A 21,437-nucleotide genomic window follows, 5' to 3' on the forward strand; every position below is an offset into this window, starting at 1 on the left:
TCTGCCTGCGTCTAGTAATACTGTACATTGCAACTGTCAAAGAGACATCCCAGTGCAAATCCTAATCCTGAACTAGAATAAGAACTCTTGACGTGGTCCATGAACACACACACAGACCCCCCCAATTGACCCACTTGGTTAAAGAACACCCTTCCCACGGTTCTAAAGACGTGGTAATTGTGTTCACTGCTCTCAAATTCAAGTGTCCTTAAACATGTTGAGGAGCTTAGGGAGAGATAATGGTGATTTGTTTAATACTTTGTTGTACAACAGTGTTGCATAAAATAGCTAAAATAGCTGATCTACAAGCTCACAACAGGATGTGACATGTTGTGACGTGTGAGATTGTATTGTTGTGAGATCTGCTATTTTTGCAATGTGTTTGATAACCGTTGCACTCCTACATACAATTTTATCATAAGAATTTAATATTTACCAAGTCTTATCAAACCAAACCAAATTAATATAAACAAAGTAACAATAAGTGAACATTGCAACTTACCCAATAACGACAATGACAAAATCCAGCATGTTCCAGCCATTTCTCACATAAGCATTCTGGTGCATCACCAAGCCATAGGCAACGATCTTCAGACCGGTCTCAATTGTAAATATGATGAGGAAGGCATATTCAACTGTTTCCTGGAGACACATACCAAGAAAAGAGAGGTGAGTTGCAATATTACAACTCACCAATTACAATATACACCAATCACATTCTTGATTTATTAAGCAGTCAGACGTTGAAATGTTTTCAATAGGGAGTTCACTGTATACATAACCTGAGAGACAATGGGAGAAATGAACAAAGAGATGGGAGAGATGTATAGGAAAACAAACTAAAGTGACACTCACTACATAAACATCAATCACATTGATGGCTGTAATTACAAAACAATCAAGACTCATTCTGTACACAGCACACATACTCAGTGTGTGTTGGGATTATCCATCCAGGCGTGTCTATCTGAATCTGAGGGCCAACAAGATGACTCTTGTTAATCCAGTTGATCAACATAACACGTGGATTTTGCTCTTTATAACAGCCCAATCAAGGCCAATATGAAACAGTGTATCAGCATATCCGTCCAATAAAACACAAACATCCGTTTGCCGTGTGTGTGTGTGTGTGTGTGTGTGTGTGTGTGTGTGTGTGTGCATGCGTGCGTGTGACACAATTGAACGTTAAAAGTGGGAGTGTTTTATTTAAGAAATACTTTACTGCCATTATTGGCACGTCAGTGGGCCAAGTTCCACAAGCATCACGGAAGTGCCAATAATGGCCAGGTTTCCCAAAGAGATTTTGGGTCATGCGTAGCTTGCATTACTTGTACAGCTGCAGCACATGCCCAGAAGGCCACCAGAAGGCTGCACGTGGAAGGTAACCCGTTTCCCGAAAGCCTAGTTGATTACACATGGTGCAGTCAATTAGGCATTATTAGGCTTTGGGAAACGCCAACATGCATAGATTCTCTAGAGCACAGCCTTACGTGGAAATGGCACGTAAGGCCTCCTGCATGAAGTAATTTAGAAGCAAACCCGTTTCCCGAAAGCCTTTGTAGCGTGCCCTACACACACCTGTCTTAAAGCCTTTGTAACCTGCCCTACACACACCTGTCTTACGCAGCAGTTTGTAACGACCTGGTAACACCCTTCGCAGTGATATGTGTGTGGTGACTGAATTCTTCATCTCATTTAAATATAAAAACGTCGTAATTAAATTCATATTTCTCAGCATCATCTAGAGAACTTCAGCCAACTTTGTATACTATTTTTTATATTTTTCGATCGCCTGTGACAGCCCATTTAGGACAATTCGGCTAATATAACTCCATGCGTCGTCTTCATTTTGCGGCTGTTTCCACCGTGGCCAAAAGAACAGGAGGTACCACAAACACAAACATTTGCCTGTTCTCTAGTTAGGTGTTACTTTGTTCCAGCGTGGACATATCAGGTTGTGAGCTTGTATGACAAAATACGGATGCCAGGATGAAAGTGGTTTAATGGTTTATGCTGGCACACTGAAGCTAAATGATCACTGTCTAGGCATTTATAGCTTTGGCTTGGACTTATAGTACAGTTCTAGCTAGTTTGGGCATTATCAACAGTCAACAGTAGGTGGGTGAACCAGGAAGTTCTCTTTATAAGTCTTTCCATGTTTGCAACGAGGGTTCAGCTGTGTGCTGAGACAGGTGTGAGAGGTGTGTGTGTGTGTGTGTGTGTGTGTGTGTGTGTGTGTGTGTGTGTGTGTGTGTGTGTGTGTGTGTGTGTACCTATGCATGATAAGTTACGTGACTCAGCTGTTCAGGACAGCTCTGGGCCAGGCCGGACACGTGAAACAGGAGCAAGGCCCTCTTCATTCATGATACATGAGGCTGAGCGGGTCAGGCTAAACATTCTATAACACTGCTGGGTAGCCATTGTGTCTGCCATCCATTTGCATTATCTACCATTATATGCTGTATGTCAGTAAAACATGACTGTCGTGGCTGGGGGCATAATGGAGGAAGTCAATAGTGAATGCAATTAGACACAGTCATTTGACTCTTCACATTATGTGGAGTCCAATGCATTCATATTACAGACAATGTACACTATAAAACACAGAACTGCATTTCCCTTTGACAGACAGACAGACAGACAGACACAGTACACAAAAGACACGAACATGAATGCACACCCATCCTGAGGGAGTCCTTAATCTCTTGCTCTTATAGACACCATGATGCAGGGAAACTGTGGGCCGCGGGGCTCGTTTTGTTGTTAACAGTTTAATGTGGATTTATAGGAGCACTTAGCCTAGTGTGAATGACATGGCTCTCTCTGTTACTCAAGTAAAAGGTTGTGTTAGTCTTACGGCTGCAGCATCTCCACAGAGAATGCGCCGACCACAGAGAGAGAGAGAGTGAGAGGGAGAGAGAGAGAGAGAGCAGTAACATTCATACAGATGGAAGGAAAAGTGACAGAGTGACAACTGAATGATTTTAGAGGCGTTTATAGGCCAAAATGACCAACGGTAAAACTCTGTGATAATCTGTCGGTGGGAATAAGGCTCAAATTGCTATTACGTAAACTACTTTAAATATACTTATTGCCTCTGCGTGTCGTTACAACAAAATAATCAGTCAATCGAGAGCAGCTGTGTCCAAAGTGTATACTATAATTTGTCAGTGTTCCTTGTTCCTTGTATTTCTTTCTTTTTTACCTTGCTTGCTTGGTTACATTTGGTAATGTGACATAAGGCTGAAAAAAGGCTGAGATACACTTTTTGTTCACAGCACACACCTGACAAAAGACCATTGATATTAAATATTGATGATGATGATAGTTAAATACAATCGTTTAAATTCAAAGGTACATTATGTAGTTAATATTTTCTAATATGGCCCCCTTTGACGTTTGGACACCCCTGCCATAGAGGTAGCCAGCATATTTGTGCAAAACATCCACTGACAGAATTTAAATATAATCCAGTGCATGTGGCTTTATAATAACAGGAAACTACATTTTGCAATTTTAGTGTCTGGGTATGGTAAAAAAAACATTTTACTGTAATAGATAGTGAATCTGTAGTAATAGCCTGTCGGCTTGTGACTTTCCTAGCTACAAATTAAATAAATTGATACTGTAGCTAGGAATAAAAATAGCCACATCCTTGCTCATGAAAGCATGCAAGTTTAATAAATGATTTCCGATAAACAGGCATGTATTCATTCATCAGCAAGGTTGACTTGCTATCCCTGGCAGAGAGAGAGTGAGAGAGAGAGAGAGAGAGAGAGAGAGAGAGAGAGAGAGAGAGAGAGAGAGAGAGAGAGAGAGGAAACAAAGACCTTTGGGGCACAGGCACACCATAAATATACCTCTGACTCATCTCTGTTTATTTGCATAGACTTACTGTAGTGTGTTCCTTTGTCATATACAGTAGCTATACAGTATGTGCATTATGCATAATAAACAGTGTACAATAAGTGGGTGGATGCATAGCTGCTGATTGCAGTGAATACCATCAATAGCTTATACACATCTAGATTACACATTACGAGAGAGCGACAAGTATAGGGAAAACAATAACTTGGTCACTACTACGGCTAACAAGGAAGGCAAGCTAAATGTTCTGCCATGCATGCTAAGACAGGATGTAAGTCATAATTTACTGATGGTGCACAGGACGGTACACCAGGTCTACCGTCCTCACAGGACGGTACACCAGGTCTACCATCCACACAGGTAGACCTGGTGTACCGTCCGTACACTATACCATCCTCACAGGTAGACCTGGCTTCCTCATTTATCTCTCAATACTGTTATATAACCGGGTCGGGCCTGTCACAGGGTAATATCTTCATCTCATAGACTCATACAGATTTTTGTCTTTCTATGAATGAGGCCAGGTGAACTGAAATTGCTCGCTTGAATAAAGATTATCGGTTAACATGCCAAATATTGCATACTGTACCAGCAACTACCAATCAATTTCACCTTTTACAACATGTTTGTGACCATGCAGCCTACCCTATCACATTGATATGTCATGTCACACAGCTCAGTAGATCATTGGAAAACTGGAAAAGATTGGAAAAGGTACCTGTAATAGTATCTATAGGAGATTTCTTTTAGGTTGTGATCTGGTCCATTTTCTTGCTCCAGGCTATGATATGAACCAATAGTTTGGAAGTCAATGTTCTAACCCGGATGCCCAGTAAATAAAACACTATATGGTGCATTTATGTAGCGCTTTTATCCAAAGCGCTTAGCCTTTACAAAGATTGTGCATTACATTCACCCATTCATACACAGGCACCAACCTGCACACCGGGAGCAATTAGGAGTTCAGAGTCTTGCTCAAGGACACTTGGGCACTAACTCTGGGGGAGCCCGGGATCGAACTGGGAACCTCATGGTTCCGATCCGGCTGCTCTACCGGCCACTCTACCCCTGAGCCACTCCTGCTTCCTGTATGTACTCTATGTAGTACTATATTTTCTCATAGTTCTAGAATATGGAATATCCTGAATACTTAAGGGTGGGTTCATTAAATGTCTTGACCACCTGAGCTCTCATCATGAGCTCATGTTTGATAAGTCACAGCTGAGCATGTGGCAGCAGGCCAAAGTCATATGAATCAAAGTGACATCATGCATGATGCATGACATCAATGTACAGTATGACCACTGTACTACTTTCAGGGAAAAAGAACAGTATAATAGAGTATGCTAGCAGACAGTGAAATCCTTTGTGTTCATTTAACTCTGAATTAAACAAAAATATATATAAGTAAAAGTGTCTTATTGTCAGAATCAGCTGAGTAACGAGGTCTATCCCCCTGACAAGGAACTAGACCATGCATGGTACTTGCATCTTGCATCTTACTAACCCAAGCTGTGCTAACTCATACGCTATGGGGCAGCTCCCAGTTCAGTGCCCGGTTCAGAACACCTTGTGATTCAAAGGTGCTGCTGAGCTACCCAGACACAAGGTAGCATGGGTCCAATTTGTATGTACAGTACACAACCTCCTATGGACAGTATCGCTGAACCAACATGCAGGATAACCTTCTACCTATACAATGTCTGAACCCATTATCAGCAGTGTGACAACATCTCCTGACTGTCAAAGTGACTTTGTGATACTATTTTCTATAGGACTTTCCCACCTCGCTCTGGTGTTCTCTCCCTCCCCCATCATGCCCTCTTCCTCTCTAGTCAACTCTCTTCTCTTCTCCTGTCTCTAGAGATCAGTCATTGCATCCCAGCAAGCCAGGGGGTTATAGGCCATAGCAGCATTTAATGCTTCTCCACTGCCTACACTGTCAAGTTATCAGTGTTCATTTAAGCCTCAAGTGTGTACAAATTTGGTTACATTCGTACACTCTTGGGGGTTAAATTAAAACTTTTTCTTTGGATTAAAATATATACACAATATAAAAATATATTTTTAAAAAAGGTGTGTTTTAAGGATGCCTGTCCAATGCTTTGCAATTTTTCACTACATCAAGCCAATCAAAGCATGGTTAATTAACTACTACATCTAACACATTAGCAGTTATTGATCACACTGATGATCACAACATGACATTTTGGGTAACACTATGTCCAGCAGTAAACCAATGACCATTCCAACAATTGACCTATAGCTAAGCCCCTCCCCAAACTGCTATGGTCCAATCACAGGTAAGCATAACATGGGTAGCAAACCTCTACACCAATAGTTTTCCTATATGATAAAACATTGTTTTAAAAAAGAAATTCCACACACATATTTTTCCAGTGCATATGGCAGGCATGTTGGATTTGGAAGAGATTTTGAACGTCTGGTTCCAAAAATGAACCAGTATTTAATGTGTAAAATCCATGATATTTACATTGGAATGAACCTGGCTGGAAAGTGTCCAAGTGGGAGTGTCTAAGTGGGAGAGGCCGGGTCTTAGCTATAGGTGAATTACAATACAGGTTTAATTTCTCCCTTTTTACATTTAATGCATTAAAGACCAGCTAATGTGTCTAATGCTTATCAGGAGCAGAGGAGTCTTGCTCAAGGACACCTTCTCACAAGACAAACGGTCGTTCTACTGTACCTGTTGAGCTATTGCCGACAACTCGGTATAACATTATCAACACTACCATAAAAACGTTTAAAGAAATACACTGATGTTGTTGAGGTTTACTATAGAAAAAATGGAGGACTATAGCGTACCATGTTGGAATGCGTGAGGGGAGCCTCACTTCTATAAACAAATATCGTACTCTAAACAAACATTAAAGGTCCAGAGACTTGGCTGGGGTCCTGTATTTTGGGGTGCTGTTTGATAAGCAAACATTAAAACAGTCCATAGACTTGGCTGCCATATGACGTCATTTCTGAAAGCCAGATGTTGGAGGGGCTAGCGCGCCGCCCCTAAAGAAAATCACTCTTGTGTGAAGTGAGGGGCGTCTACTGCAGTGTTGTTTTTGTCGGCTATTTTTTAATTTAGTCTCAGTCTTAGTCCAGTTTCAATCACCGTTGTTAGTTTTTATCATATTTAGTCAAACTCATGCTTTTTTTATTTAGTCTAGTTTTAGTCGACTAAAAGTCAAGAATTTTAGTCTTAGTCCAAGAAACCGTGAATTTATTTGTTTAGTTTTAGTCAACAAAAACTATTGGCATTTTAGTCTGACAATTTAGTCTAGTTTTAGTCTGACAATTTAGTCTAGTTTTAGTCGGACAATTATTTTAGCCCTTTACTTTTTTATCAACAGTTATGTTTCCATGATTCCATCTAATCTAAAAAATATTTCACAAAAATCTACTGAACTGAGTGATGCAACTCCGTGTGGGGGTCCCTGGGGGGTCCCCAGAACTTCCACATGAAGTGCCAGCCCGGTTCTGGCGAGCTGCCCCGCGTCCGAAACGGTTGAAAAATGACAGTTACTGTGTGGGGGTCCCCAGGGGGTCCCTCTACTGTACTGTACTGTACTGTAATGTACTGTCACACCCAAACTCATCATATAAACAGTTAATATATGTTTGTGTTAGGCTGCGCAACAGTGCACTTGGTTGTGAAAACAAACCAAATGCTATTTTCGTGCTCGGACACAGGGATCTATTCAACAAACTGATCCCATTGCAGTACAATACAACTCTTATAGATCCTTAATGTCAACTTGTTTAACCAACTGATCCCAGTGCAGCCAAACATTACTAAACACCTGGTTAGAAAACACACACACACACACACACACACACACACAAACGCACGCGCGCGCGCACACACACGGGCACACCGCACACTTGTGTCGCGTCCATGCACACATGCACGCCGCATTCAGGGGCGCACTGAGCGCACTGTGTGCAATGCAAACTAATAGGCGAGTGCGCTCCCAACAGAACAGAACAGGGTGCGCATTTCCGAACGGTGTGCTGCTACATGCTAAGCTAACGTCACTATTATTATTGCTACTAGGCTGCACGCACACACGTTCATGCGTATTGCTACTCACCGGGCGGGGATCAGAGAGAGGGGGCTTTCTATGACGAGACGTTGCTGGACCCTTTTTTCTTCACAATTCCTGGGGTTTATAACATATCCAGTTCCCTGTGCTTTTCTGTCCAATAAGCCTTATTATATTCCTTTATTGTCGCTTGTCGAACATAAGCTTGATAACGTTGGTTCATGTTGCAAACACTTAATTCAACCATGACTCGGTGACAGACAGCCCAACCTGCGTTCCGTAGTTTAGTAACTTTTGTAGCTGTTCTGAGCACAACATGCAACTCTAGTGTGTGTGTGTGTGTGTGTGTGTGTGTGCGCGCGCGTGCTGCTGGTGCTGCCTCTGTTTGTATACAGAGCGCCGAGCACATGTATGCGTTCAGGAAGAAAATTATACGATAAATAAAATATATTTCGTCTAGTCTTTGTTCGTGGACGAAATGAAGACAGATTTTAGTTTAGTCTTTATTTTTGTTAACTACATTTTCGTTTCGTCTTTATTTATCAACGAAATTGCATAATGATTTAGTCCAATTATTGTTTATACACGTGGGTTTTTAGTTTTCGTGCGGTGAAAAATGGGCGTTGACGAACATATTTCGTTTTAGTTTTCGTCGACGAGAACAACACTGGTCTACTGTGGCTGTCAGCCTACCACATGACCTCACTGCTTAAAGCCAAGTCTATAGACTTGGCTGACATACGGCAGAGTCACTTTCATTAATTTTCATTCACTGCCACTACGTTACGAGACATGAATGCAGTGTGTTATTTGCCTGCCAATGACGACTTTGACGTATTTTTCCCAAAGGCGCTGGATGGCACTGTTCGCTAACCTATGGGTCATCCTTGGTTTTGGGGGTTCCCGGGACACCATGACCATGTGACACGTCGATCACATGACTGGGAAAAGAAACCCTGCTTTTCAAATCCATACAAAACATCCACTGCACTACACCATAGACCTGCCATCTGTCAGTCTGAGCTGACTGACATTGGTTGGTTGATTGGGTAGAAAACTGGGCGGCAGAACTCATTAACAGAACAATCAAACCTTTCTGATCTCATTTAGATGTGCTAGCACCGGTGGCACGCTGACATTGTTTGGGCAAAAACAAAAATCTGTATCCTGAACAACAAATTAAACAAGCTTGCATAATTAAAATACCACCATGCCGTTTAATTTCAGGTAAACATGTTTACACGTTTACTTTCTACTACACTGAACACAAACACATGCTGCTCTGCTGCTCTTTCATTCTGACTCTCTGTCTGTGTCTTAGACCACTGTTTCCCTAAAAGTGGGTCGGGACCCATTTGTGGTTATTTTTGAGTGGTGCAACCACTCCTATAGAGTATAGACAGCTATGTGTGCAAGTGTCACTGTTGCACAGCCTAACACACACACACACACGCACGCACGCACGCACGCGCACACACACACACACACACACACACGCACGCACGCACGCACGCACGCACGCACGCGCACACACACACACACACACACACACACACACACACACACGTCACACACACACACACACACACACACACACACACACACACACACACAAAAAAAAAATACACAGGTATGTTTTGTACACCCCATGTCCCTTTCCCTAAAAGGACCACAACGGAAACAAGCCTAATGCTTTCTTGTGTCTGTATCCTTTTGAATGAATGGGCTATATGCAGCCAACACTTCCACTGTTTTGTAGTCATCAGGCAGGAAACCACAAGGCGGGAATAAGAAGTACCCATTTATAGTAGCCTTTCCTTCAGGGTGATCACCTTCGGACAGTATAATCTGTCCGAAATGTTGGTGTCTCTGTGTCCTCATTAAACCATATGCATTGGCAGCTATGAGTGTGCGGCTGTACATTTTTTTCATTCAGCATAAAAGGGACACAGATATAATATCTGGGTGAGGCATGCATTTCCAACTTGCATCGTTCCAAGTACCGCACCATCCGCCGGTCTCTTCTCCTATGCTTGAAGAAGGCTTATTTTCTATAACAATAACAGCTGGAATCCTGTATGAGGTGATGATCATTATACCATATAATCATATACCATCATTGGGGTAACTTCTGGCGTTTTGAAAGTCAGGCCCATCTTTAATAGAGTCAAGCAATTAAAGATGGGCCTGACTTTCAAAATTGTAAATGCAACTTTACCCTCCATGCCCCCAGTACCCACTTACTTGTCTAATTACTTTAAAAAACACAGCCATAAAACTAGAGGGAGGGTGAACAACGATCTGGTACCACCCATTTATAAAACAAATATGGGCAAATTCACCTTCCAAAGCACTGCTACCCAGGTGTGGAATGCCCTCCCCCCATCGCTCAAAACAAACAAATCACTGGCTTCCTTCAAGACAGGCCTAAAAATTCACCTGTCAGCAAGTCAAAGGGATAGGAGGTGATCGCATCAGCCGCTTTTGTGCGAAAAATAATCCCCTTCCGATTAACCTTCGGCCCCAACCTGTGAATACTGTATATTTCATGTTTAGAGGAACTGAACTTACTGTTACTGTGTTAACTTATTATTCATGTCATGTGTGAGTGGATAGGACACGAATGGAAACAAGGCCGCAAGGTCTTTCTTCTGTGAAATCCTTTTTTGGACAAAAATGCCTGACTGTACATTGTGCTGTTTGCATTTATGTTGCCTAATAAAGTATTCAATCAATCAAAAACCTTGCCATGCAATTATTCAAATTTATGAAGCAACATACATCCTGAACTCAATCTGTCTAGTGCAATTACTGGAGCTACTGTACACCTCCTAATCGGAATCTGTTTTGTGGTGAAGTGTTAAGCGCTCAACACAATAGTGACCTAAATGCCACCCTCCATCTCCCTAATTATATATTTGTGCACAATACAGAATGGAGGTTCATTGTTCAAACTACGGTGAGTGAGTCACTGCCTGAGAGCTGCATTGCTTTAATGCCTCTGACTGTGCCAGATCACCAACTGAGGAAGCAGAGGAACCTAGAAGTGGACTTTCAGGATGCACAGTGTAGGGGTGCAATATTTAATCATTGGTCCCCAAATCTGTTGTAGTATTAATTAGAGCTTAAAATGTGTATATAATATAGTATAGTATGTATAGTTGACATAGATACTCCACTGTTGCATGAAAAATGTGCTTAGATTTTGACACTTTCTGACTTTCTGTGCACCCCTCCCCCCCAAAAAGATGTTTCCTTTTAGTCAAGCTGTCCTGCAAAAGTGCAAAAGTGCAAAGTGCAAAATGTCTATTATATAGTGTGAATACATTTGTGTCCCTCATCCCTCTCCTCCCTCCCCTCCCCTCTCTCTCTCTCCCTCCCTCTTCTCTCTCTCTCTCTCTCTCTCTCCCTCCCCCTTCTCTCTCTTGTAATGGATATTTTAGAATGCCAAATAGATTGCCAAATATATATGCATTATTTATCAATCTAACAGCTGACCTGACTCCTACACACTGTCAGCGAATGCCGAATGTATACTTATTGTGTGTGTCGCCCTTATCTTTAGCGCAGATCCTTATATGAACATTTAGTATCTCTGTTAAGACAAGACTATAAGAACTGTCTGAGAATGGGGTTGGGGAAGCTTGCGCCCGGAGGGGCTGCCGGAACAGGCAAGGAGGACTGTTCCTTACTCTCTGTATGCTGTTACTCTGCTGAATCGGTTCCTTACTCTCTGTATGCTGTTACTCTGCTGAATCTGTTCCTTACTCTCTGTATGCTGTTACTCTGTTCCTTACTCTCTGTATGCTGTTACTCTGCTGAATCTGTTCCTTACTCTCTGTATGCTGAACAGGCAAGGAGGCCTGTTCCTCACTCTCTGTATGCTGTTACTCTGCTGAATCTGAACAGGCAAGGAGGCCTGTTCCTTACTCTCTGTATGCTGTTACTCTGCTGAATCTTCTTAATACATTCTCAACACTCATTCCTTCATCTTTGGAAGATTATTTAATCTTCACACTCTCTGATCTCTCTCTCTCCCCCTCCCCCTTCTCTCTCTTTCTCTCTCTCTCTCTCTCTCTCTCTCTAATTTAACTGTGAGAGTGTACAAGTGGACACGGATGCTGAATGGACCACTGGAGAATTATCACCCAGGATTTGACAGTGTCCTCACTCACGCACGCACGCACGCACACACACACACACACACACACACACACACACACACACACACACACACACACACACACACACACACACACACACACACACACACACACACACACACACACACACACACACACACACACACACACACACACACACACACACACACACACATTAACAAGCAGGCAGAGGCAGTGCCACTGTGTGAGCCATAAATGAGCAGTTCAGTTAAGTGACTAAACACCCACTTCTGCCTCTCCATGGGTGCCCAGTGTGCCAGCCACAGCTCCACCCACAGCCGCCCCGCTCCACTGTCACACACATCTGCTGCACCAACAGTGTTCAGCCAAAACAGACACATGCTCTTTAACCACTTAAACCTTCTAGTCTTGGTGAAACGGATTAGAGTTACAACTGACCGCTTTTTCCCATCTTCACCAAATAAATCTCTTCACCAAAAATATCTATCTATCTATCTATCTATCTATCTATCTATCTATCTATCTATCTATCTATCTATCTATCTATCTATCTATCTATCTATCTATCTATCTATCTATCTATCTATCTATCTATCTAAGCAATGTTATGTAGCCCTATTTTTGAGGGCCGCTAGCCCCTCCTATATACAGGTTTAATGTTTGTTTTGTTTCAATGTTTGTCTTACAACATCATGTTGTAAGATGATAAGAGCGCGACACGGGTGTGATTTTTAATCATTATCACCAGTAAGACGCACTGAGGGCGAGAAGCGACCTCGCCTTCTGCCTGGGTGACAGCAGACTGCTGGGCTTGCGCTGGCGCTTTGGCATGGGGGCGGTCAGATCAACATATGGAATGAATTCTGTACTGGCCATATATGGAGTGTGTCTTGAGTGTACAGGGTTTAAGGAGGTCAGATCAACAAATGGAATTGGAATTTTCAGACCTGTTGAGAACCCTAGTTTCCGCTGGCTGCCGGGCACGACTGCACTAATTAATAACTTTGGGGCGAGCCCATCTAGACTTTGAATGGACAGGTATCAGTCAAAAGGGAGACATCGAAGAGGAAGGACGGGTGGGGAGGGATCAACATATTGAATGTCCGAACAGGTCAGCTCCATATATGGAGATCTATGGGTTTGAGGTCAGATGTAGAGTTGCTGACCGGCTCCATATATGCAGATCTAGGTGATGATCTAGTCTTCTCCATGTATGGCTATCCACGGTTTAATGAGGTCAGTGTCGTGATCTTCATATATGGAGATGGCCATATATGGTGGCGTGATGTGTCATGAGGCATGATAGGCATCACCATATATGGAGGCGTGATGTGACAAGCTGTGACCATATATGGAGGCGTGATGTCACGAGGCGTGACCATATATGGAGGTGTGATCGATCGCACGACTGACGGGAACGCAGGTTTTCATACCCTGCTGCTCGATTATTGATTAACCTACATGAGCAAGATTAAGTCGGTTAGAGGTTTTACATTTTGGTTTCGATATATTTTAGATTTTAACTGATGAGCTTGTAGTTATTTTCGCTATTCGTCATTATGACAAACTAGCATAAAATAGGGCCTCCATTTAATACGGTAACCAACATCCCCAACTGCACGAATGCTCCTTCCAACACACACACCCAACCGCACAGCCAATCTCATTTAAGCATTTAACTGCTCTAATCCAGAGTGAATTATACAAAGAACAAGGTCGATGTGTAAGCACCATGAACATGTGTTAAGCCACAACAAAGCACATGGCCATGGCATTAGAGGTATATACACCAGTGTACAGGGTGTTACCTTTACATTGAAAAGTTACACACATTTAAGTGTATGACGATAAATATAATCGCTGTCCACCAGAAACTAGCTAACTCTATTTGTATTTATTTTTTATAAATCAATGCTATTGAACACCCTTTACATGTGTGTGTTGGTTTAACAAATATTGAACCAATGAAAAGTATTGCTTCTGTCAAAACCAGCTAACTCCATTGGACCCTCAAACTAAAGCAGCTAACTCCACCCCTCCCCCCCTCTCGTGCACATATTTAAAATTATAAGGTTTTCTTCATTTCCTGAAAAAAAAATCTTATTTCCGAAGAAAATTACATTTTGGAGTTTGCAGAGATGACTAAAAGATGACTAGATAGGTCTCATGTGTCCAGTGAGGTCTCTCCTGTCCTCTCTCTATGATTTTGAAGTTTACATGCCTGTGTCCTTTTGTCCGCGGTCAAATAAATACTGTAGCTCTGCAGGTCTGGACTTATGCAATAATAACCCTCCATGATACCAGACGCCACGCTCTGCATGTTGCCTTACAAAGGATGAAACGTATGAATCATATTCACCGTGAAAAGGTCATTGTTTCAGGGCGCTTTTCGCTCTGCTACCTTCAGCAGCAGGAGCTGCCTGGAGTGCTAAGTCTCAGCTAGATAAGACACAAATGACCTTAAAGCAAGGCATGTCTGTCTGTCTGTCTCACAGACAAGAGGGATGCAGATGATGCTCAAATGTGTGAGGAACTTCTTCTCATTAAAGAGAAACAGTACAGGTCTTATCTGATCTTATCTTAACAGTAATGAGGAATTACTGTTGGGATAGCTGAAGGTTTGTCCAGCTATTTCTCTAATTTTCGTGCATGGATTTGTGCATTTGTTTACATAATGCATCCCTGTGCCGCCTGGTTGTACTGTAGCAGACCCCCAACCTGAACCTTTGCACTTTGTTCTGCCTGAGGGGGAGATTTATGTCTATTTGTGATGAGCTGCAGCATTTAACAAAGCCTCACCGACAAGACTAGCCGGTGACAGGTCGGCACTGTAAAAAGGCCCCTGACATTGCAGCACTGCATTGGTCTAACTCACAGCACCTCAGCACACTGCAGACAATGTAGCAAGAGAAAACTAAAAGGAAGATATTCTACATTCTAAACCTCCCAGGTATCAAATATTAAGACATATTAACTAGACAGAATTTAGCGAAGTTGTATTTCAAATACCACATGTACGATTTACGTCTCGATTGACGTGCATCTGCATGTGGGACATGTAAGCCCATTTCAGTGTATAAGTGTGGTAAGATGCTTGCGATACGCGCTGGTTCTTATAGGTCCATTTGGTTACATTTGTACATTCTCAGAGTTAAATGAACACTTAGGATTTTACAGTGTTATGTGCCTGCAATGCACAAGAGAGCAGTGTGTGATGGCACTGTACTCCACAGCCCTTGCTTGCTGCTATGTCAAACCAACTCAGCATTTTTCCTCTCTGCTCTCCTCCCGTGACTACAGTGTGTGTGTGTGTGTGTGTGTGTGTGTGTGTGTGTGTGTGTGTGTGTGTGTGTGTGTGTGTGTGTGTATGTGTGTGTGTATGGGTGTGTGATTGTATGTGTGTGTGTGTGTGTGTGTGTGTGTGTGTGTGGGGGGGGGGGGGGTAATAACAATTGAAGGCACGCTGGCACACCTGCCCTACATAGCACATCTATTGTTCAACCTCTGCCGAAAAGAGAGACATTGTATTGTTCTTATTTTATCACTGCAGTATCAAAGCCAAGTCTATAGCCACAGAAAGCTGACTGGCAATCAGCATACGCCTGTAATAATAATAGGCAAGCCAATGCTTCCTTTAAACATAGAGTAGTGCATTGTTTACATCTTAAATTGCTGTAGGTTATATTGTCCAGGTGTAGCACACTTAATCTCATGTCTGATTTCATAATCATGACCTTTCATCTAAATGTAGCATACATTTATAATGTGCTTCATGTATGGGACAACACATGCAGCTGGTTACAACATGGTATACAAAGAAAACATTTTGTCGTCGTCGTGTCTCCCCCCCCCCCCCCCCCCCCCACATTAGAAAACCACCACTGTTTATTTACATTACATCGTGTATGTAATAATTGCATATTTGCATTTAACTTTTAAGCAGGGACGAGCTGTGATTTTGAGTTATGGTGACGTGGTAATTAGAACAATTTGGATGCAGTTGGATATTGTTACAAGAACTAGAACCGATCAATTATCAGTTAAATTACCAGTGGCTGCCTTATATCTCCAGAATTGTGCTATGAAATGTAAATATTTTATATATATATATATATATATATAAAAAAGATCTAATCCGGTGTGCATGTGACGACGTGCACATGTTTTAATTGCCTTGTACTTTAATTGCCGTGTATTTGTCACAATGGCCAAAAATGGCACAACCTCTACTACACTTTGGTGTCAAGCAGGTGGCAATGAATGTTAACAACAACAAGATCTGTCGAGGTGACTCTGTAACTGACAGTGTAGCCTTAGCCTACCACAAATGGAACCAAACGACCCTTTTATAATAATAAACTCTGATGGCAATACAAATGGACTGTTTGTATTTGGTTGTATTTGTGCACTCTCAGGTAGCTCATTCTCCAAGCCATTATATGTCGCACCTCACACACAGCTTTCGGTTGTAGTGTTAACATTGGCTTGATCACGTCAAAATCGCGGGGTAGGCTGCACGGGGGTCCGCGGTAGGCTGCACCTGCGTGGGGGTCCGAATGTGTTACTGTTAAATCAGCGAGTGTGCTCCGGACTCGTGTGCTCTGCTTTGCTGCGCTATATGGTGCTCGCGTGACCGTTTCGACTATGGCATGTGTCTGGTTGCGTCCCCCCCTTCTATGGGTTGCGTAGAAAGGCAGCCAATCAGAACTCAGTCAGCGGGTGTCAGTATGACTAGCATGTCAAAGTTTTCAGAGGGATTTATAGACCAGTGCTTTTCAAGCCACTGGTAAAAACTGCTACTCCTCAGTCAGACTGACCTAGGTTTGAACACTCTCTGAACACTCTTTGAACATATGAACTGATCATATCACATGAAGCCTTCTGAACTAGAGAGAGTTGTAGAAAGGTACAGTAGCTCTCCACCAAACAGACTACAGCAGATCACTACAGACTAGCAGTCAAAAATGAAGTCGGGAGATCAGTCGGTTGGAAGTTGCTGACTCGCTCCTGAGAGCCGACACCGGCAGACGGCTACTATGATGCTTTGTCAACAACAAGCCTGCTGCGATCCGACGGTCAAACACCTTCGCCGCTTCCTTATAACTTGTGATCCGACGCAACAGTGTAACTCAGTGCCCATTCAACAGCAGATTTTCAGCAACAGACGCTTTCCAACACCAACGTCGGTGCGGTCAAGAGCTTTAGATGAAAGGTGTGCACAGACAACATAACAAGCACATAGTTCATTTGTACTGAATATACAGAAGCAGAACTATTCGGGATTGGAATTAGACACTAGACTACCTAAGATCATAAATCTCCACCCAGAATACTCATAATACTCTATAGCAAATACATTGATTAGATGGATTAGTTCAGTTTATACATTTACATTATTGGTGTGGTCTATATTCCTCTAAACTTCCAAATAAAACATGTAGTATAAATACATCACAATAGCAACATTTCAAATTTAGTATGATATATTTGAGTTTTTCCTCCACTTTTCACTGATTTAGATCTATGGCTATGGCAACCGAAACAGTGTTAGACAGTGTTAGACAAACTTGTCCGAACTTCTGCTTCACACTAAAGCTGACAGCACAGACGATACTGTCTCAGACACTGTACTCTCCAAGATGACCTACTTTCCTCCAATGCACCACCACTGTGCAAGCTAAAACCCTGAGGTCACCCTCCAGGAGGTCAAACTGGGAGGCATTACACCGCACTTCTCAAAAGTAGACCAGAGAAAGTCTCACCATGCCAAAGCTTAAGCTTATCTTGCACACTGGGCATAGCAGGACTGCAAACACAGGTAGCCTACAATTCTTTCATGGCTGCGCCGGTAACCGATCTTTCACATACTCTTAGAAGCCGTCAGACAGAGATTCTAAGAGTACTCAGAACTCTGCAGACATATGAGCTATTCATGAATCATTGAACACTACAACTAAATTCTGCTCGTCGTGTAAGAACCGAAATCAGTGTGCTCGCTGTGCTGTCTGGCGATTGGAGAGTGCACTCATTCTCAGCTGTGGAACATTGCTTACAATACTACATCACCCATAATTCATCATGCAGACATAAAGGCACGAGGTGCACCGAGTGGTGCAGTGACGGTAAATACTAAAAATAGAAAGCTGAATAAAACTTGAAAGTATAACATGATTTAGAGTCCAATGACGGTAGTTATCAAGATGTTTTTTTTCTATGTAGGTATAGTAAAAGTTCCATACATGACAAAGCAAAACATAATATCTATGCAAAGCCATCTCTATTCTTCAGACCTCACCTTTTAAAAAAACACTATTCTATATCAATTGACAAAATTGACAATAAAATAATAAATGTCAGATGAAGTATGGTGACAAAATTGTTTCATAATGTAACTTCATTCATCTGATAATAACATTTGGCACATGTTTTAACAAAATGACAGAACACTTACCAGGTCATGGTTTGTGGAGTTGGAATCATCTTCAGGGAAGGGGACAGCTAAGGCTAAGGCCATACAGTTGGCAAAAATAGCAATTAATATAAATATATCAAATGGCCTGGGAAAAGAAGTTAAGGAAAAATCACAGGATAATTATTTACTGTAATGACATTGATACTTTACAGTAGCACTTAACCTGACGCAGTTCACACGTGCACACATATGTAAAAACAAATACCAAATTAGGTCTATCTACATTTGTTAAAGTAATTTGTTTTAAATACTTTTTTGTAATGTGGCTCATGGTCATTTCATTTAGTCATTTAACGTTTGCCATTTTCATAAATAAAATCTGATGGTTATCCTGATGACAGCATCGGCTCAGGCAACAAACCCAAGCGGTGTCACACAGCTGTGTTATGCCGTGGAGTCACATCAACATTGTACACCAGTATTCTGGGATTTAGGACAGGGTGACTTTCACTGTCTTTGGTGGAAAACAATTTAAACTTAGTAACGTAGCTCTAAGGATTTACAACGAGACACACAATGGTCGCCCTGCCAGGTCAACCGTAACATAACTTGGAATGATAGATGTATGAAAGACTCTGACCTCTAATGACACTTTCAGGGTATGGTTATTGTACTGATTGTACTGTGAATGCTGTCACTTTTCTTTCGCATTGCACTGATTAAAATTGCCCTTTATTTGATTGGCATTGCACTGATTGAAAGGGTTACTTTATTTGTTCTGGGGTGGATACGGTGAGGACACTATAACCTTGTGCCGTAGTTCTTCTGCATAGTGCAGGATAGTTGTATAGGTACACTATTGCATACTGTTGTTCTGAACTGACGGTGATTATTCGTTTTTCTTGCCTTGAATTGTTGTACAACAGTACTTTCCTTCTGTGTTGTGCTGCCTCTGTGCAACTTAAATTCCCCCACAGGATCAATAAAGGACAAGGTTTCTGTCTGTCTGTCTGTCTGTCTGTCACATTCACAGGTTATACATTAAGCCTGATTCATACTTGGTTGTGTACTGGTGTTGGACGCTGGCTTTAGCATGTGACACCTTTGCTAATCAATTATAAATGTAGCATTATGAAAGCAAACTGCTACACATAAGGAAAGTATATTACTGAGCTTTATCTAAACAAATTGATGTGCATTAGCAAAGCATGCTGCTGTTCATTAGCAAAGCATACTGCTGTGTATTAGAAAAGCATACGGCTAATTAGCAAAGTAAGCATACTGTTTGCCAGCTACCAGTGTGCTGAGTTCAACATTTCATAATGGCATTACTGTTCCAACAATAGTAAAACATTACTGAAAGCAAGTAATTTGATCAAGAGTATCGCTTCACAACTCTGTTAAGAAACTAGCAGAGACCGGAATGGTTTCTTGGTTTCAAATTTGCTTTGGCATTATAATGCTCCAATTAACGTGTTATTGTTATGAACCATGAATTGTGGTTCCTAATGGCCCTAAAAGTGTTGAATTGTCAAGAAAGGCATGAACATAAAGTGGACTCATCATAGCTGAAGCAAATCAGAAAAAGACAAGACTTGTGTATGTGTATAATAACAGAAGTAAGTTCAATTCATCTTTGTCTCCTTTTACACTCTACTTTAGAGTATTGACTTTAGTTTGTTTTACAAGGACCATAATGTGAAAACACGGTATTGAGACATTAATCCATAACATCAGCACAGCTAAGCTATTTCAAAGGTATCAAGTATCACGCTACTGACTCAAACCCACACACTCACAATACATAGACAGACAGCGTAAAAGGATACTTCCACTCCACCAGGCTGATGCAGGCCCTGCGTATGGGGTTGTTGAGGTTCAGGCAGAACAGAGCCCTCGCTGGTCTGGTGTTGGCATTACTGCCCTGCTTCTTGCTTTTGGCATACTGCGCCCTCTTCTTCTGTGCCAACGCGCCTACCGGGATGGTGGAGGTGGTCGCTGGTGCAGGCGCGGCAGGAGGAGCGGGCGAGGCCACAGGGGGTGGGGGCGGGGCAGAGGTAGGGGCAGGGGGGGCTTCTGGGTCCGCGGGGGAAGGCCCGTTGGCGCTCATGGTGTGGGCGTGGCTCTGCGGGGAGCATCCAGCAGCATGTATCTGCCAAGTAGACAGTGAAGCTAAAAGTGGACAAAGTCGTCTGACCAGTGGGCCTGGCACTTCACCAGGAGGAGAGACTCTGACGCTGCTGGCATCATTTGCCTCTGAGAAAGAAGAATGCCCACAAGAAATATTTTGTCAGTATGATTTGAGTATATCATCTCTGTCAGGTGGAAGCATCATTATGTCCAAAACTGTTACTTTTTAAGATTCAAATAAAAACTAATAGCAAAAGTATCAGATCTACAAGCTCAAAGCTTTTGAGCTTGTATATCTGCTAAAAACACAAGTTAAAATATGGAAATAGGAGGTGTCTGCATGCCTGACAGCAACGATATGCATTTGGTAGTACTATTGTGTGTTTATGCCAAGTTCAATATTGACGCTCTGATACAAAGTAGATCTGTCTGTAACATTATGACAACTGTAATGTCTCACTTTGGGTAAAGAAGAGTGTAGATCACATTTTGGCATTAGTGCTTTGGGCTATTTTTGGGCTACAGTCAGTGAGCAGAGAGGAAAGGCATGAGAGAGAGGGATTGATAACATGCAGTAAAACACTGTGGGCCGGATTTGAACCTGGGCCAGCTGTGGGAAGTTCTATATTGCCTTATTTATATGGTATATAAGGGGGTCACCGTCAGACATAATGAAGCCAAGACTACAGCATGCTTTAAGCTTAAATATAATGTAGTTGGATGATGGCAAGGGGTTCAGGTTTATAATTATATAATATTTTACTCTTCGAAATATCAACAAGGATCCCAACATTAAGTCTTTCAAATGAAACATTCACTATG

General features: G+C 42.1%; 1 protein-coding gene across 1 annotated transcript in view; it reads right to left on the reverse strand.

Moving 5' to 3' along the window:
• cacna1da (calcium channel, voltage-dependent, L type, alpha 1D subunit, a) overlaps positions 1 to 20,595 on the reverse strand; it is a gene marked incomplete at its 5' end in the record, with an annotated part of 72,642 nt that extends 52,047 nt beyond the window's left edge. The window contains 3 exons of the mRNA XM_080778071.1: positions 503 to 642; positions 18,525 to 18,630; positions 20,315 to 20,595. Of these exons, the coding sequence (XP_080634197.1) occupies positions 503 to 642; positions 18,525 to 18,630; positions 20,315 to 20,595 (527 nt within the window). The remainder of the gene's footprint in view (positions 1 to 502; positions 643 to 18,524; positions 18,631 to 20,314) is intronic.
• Between the last annotated feature and the right edge of the window lie 842 nt (positions 20,596 to 21,437).

The sequence above is a fragment of the Protomyctophum bolini genome (assembly GCF_963924005.1).
Source record: "Protomyctophum bolini genome assembly, chromosome: 2".
NCBI lineage: Eukaryota > Metazoa > Chordata > Actinopteri > Myctophiformes > Myctophidae > Protomyctophum > Protomyctophum bolini.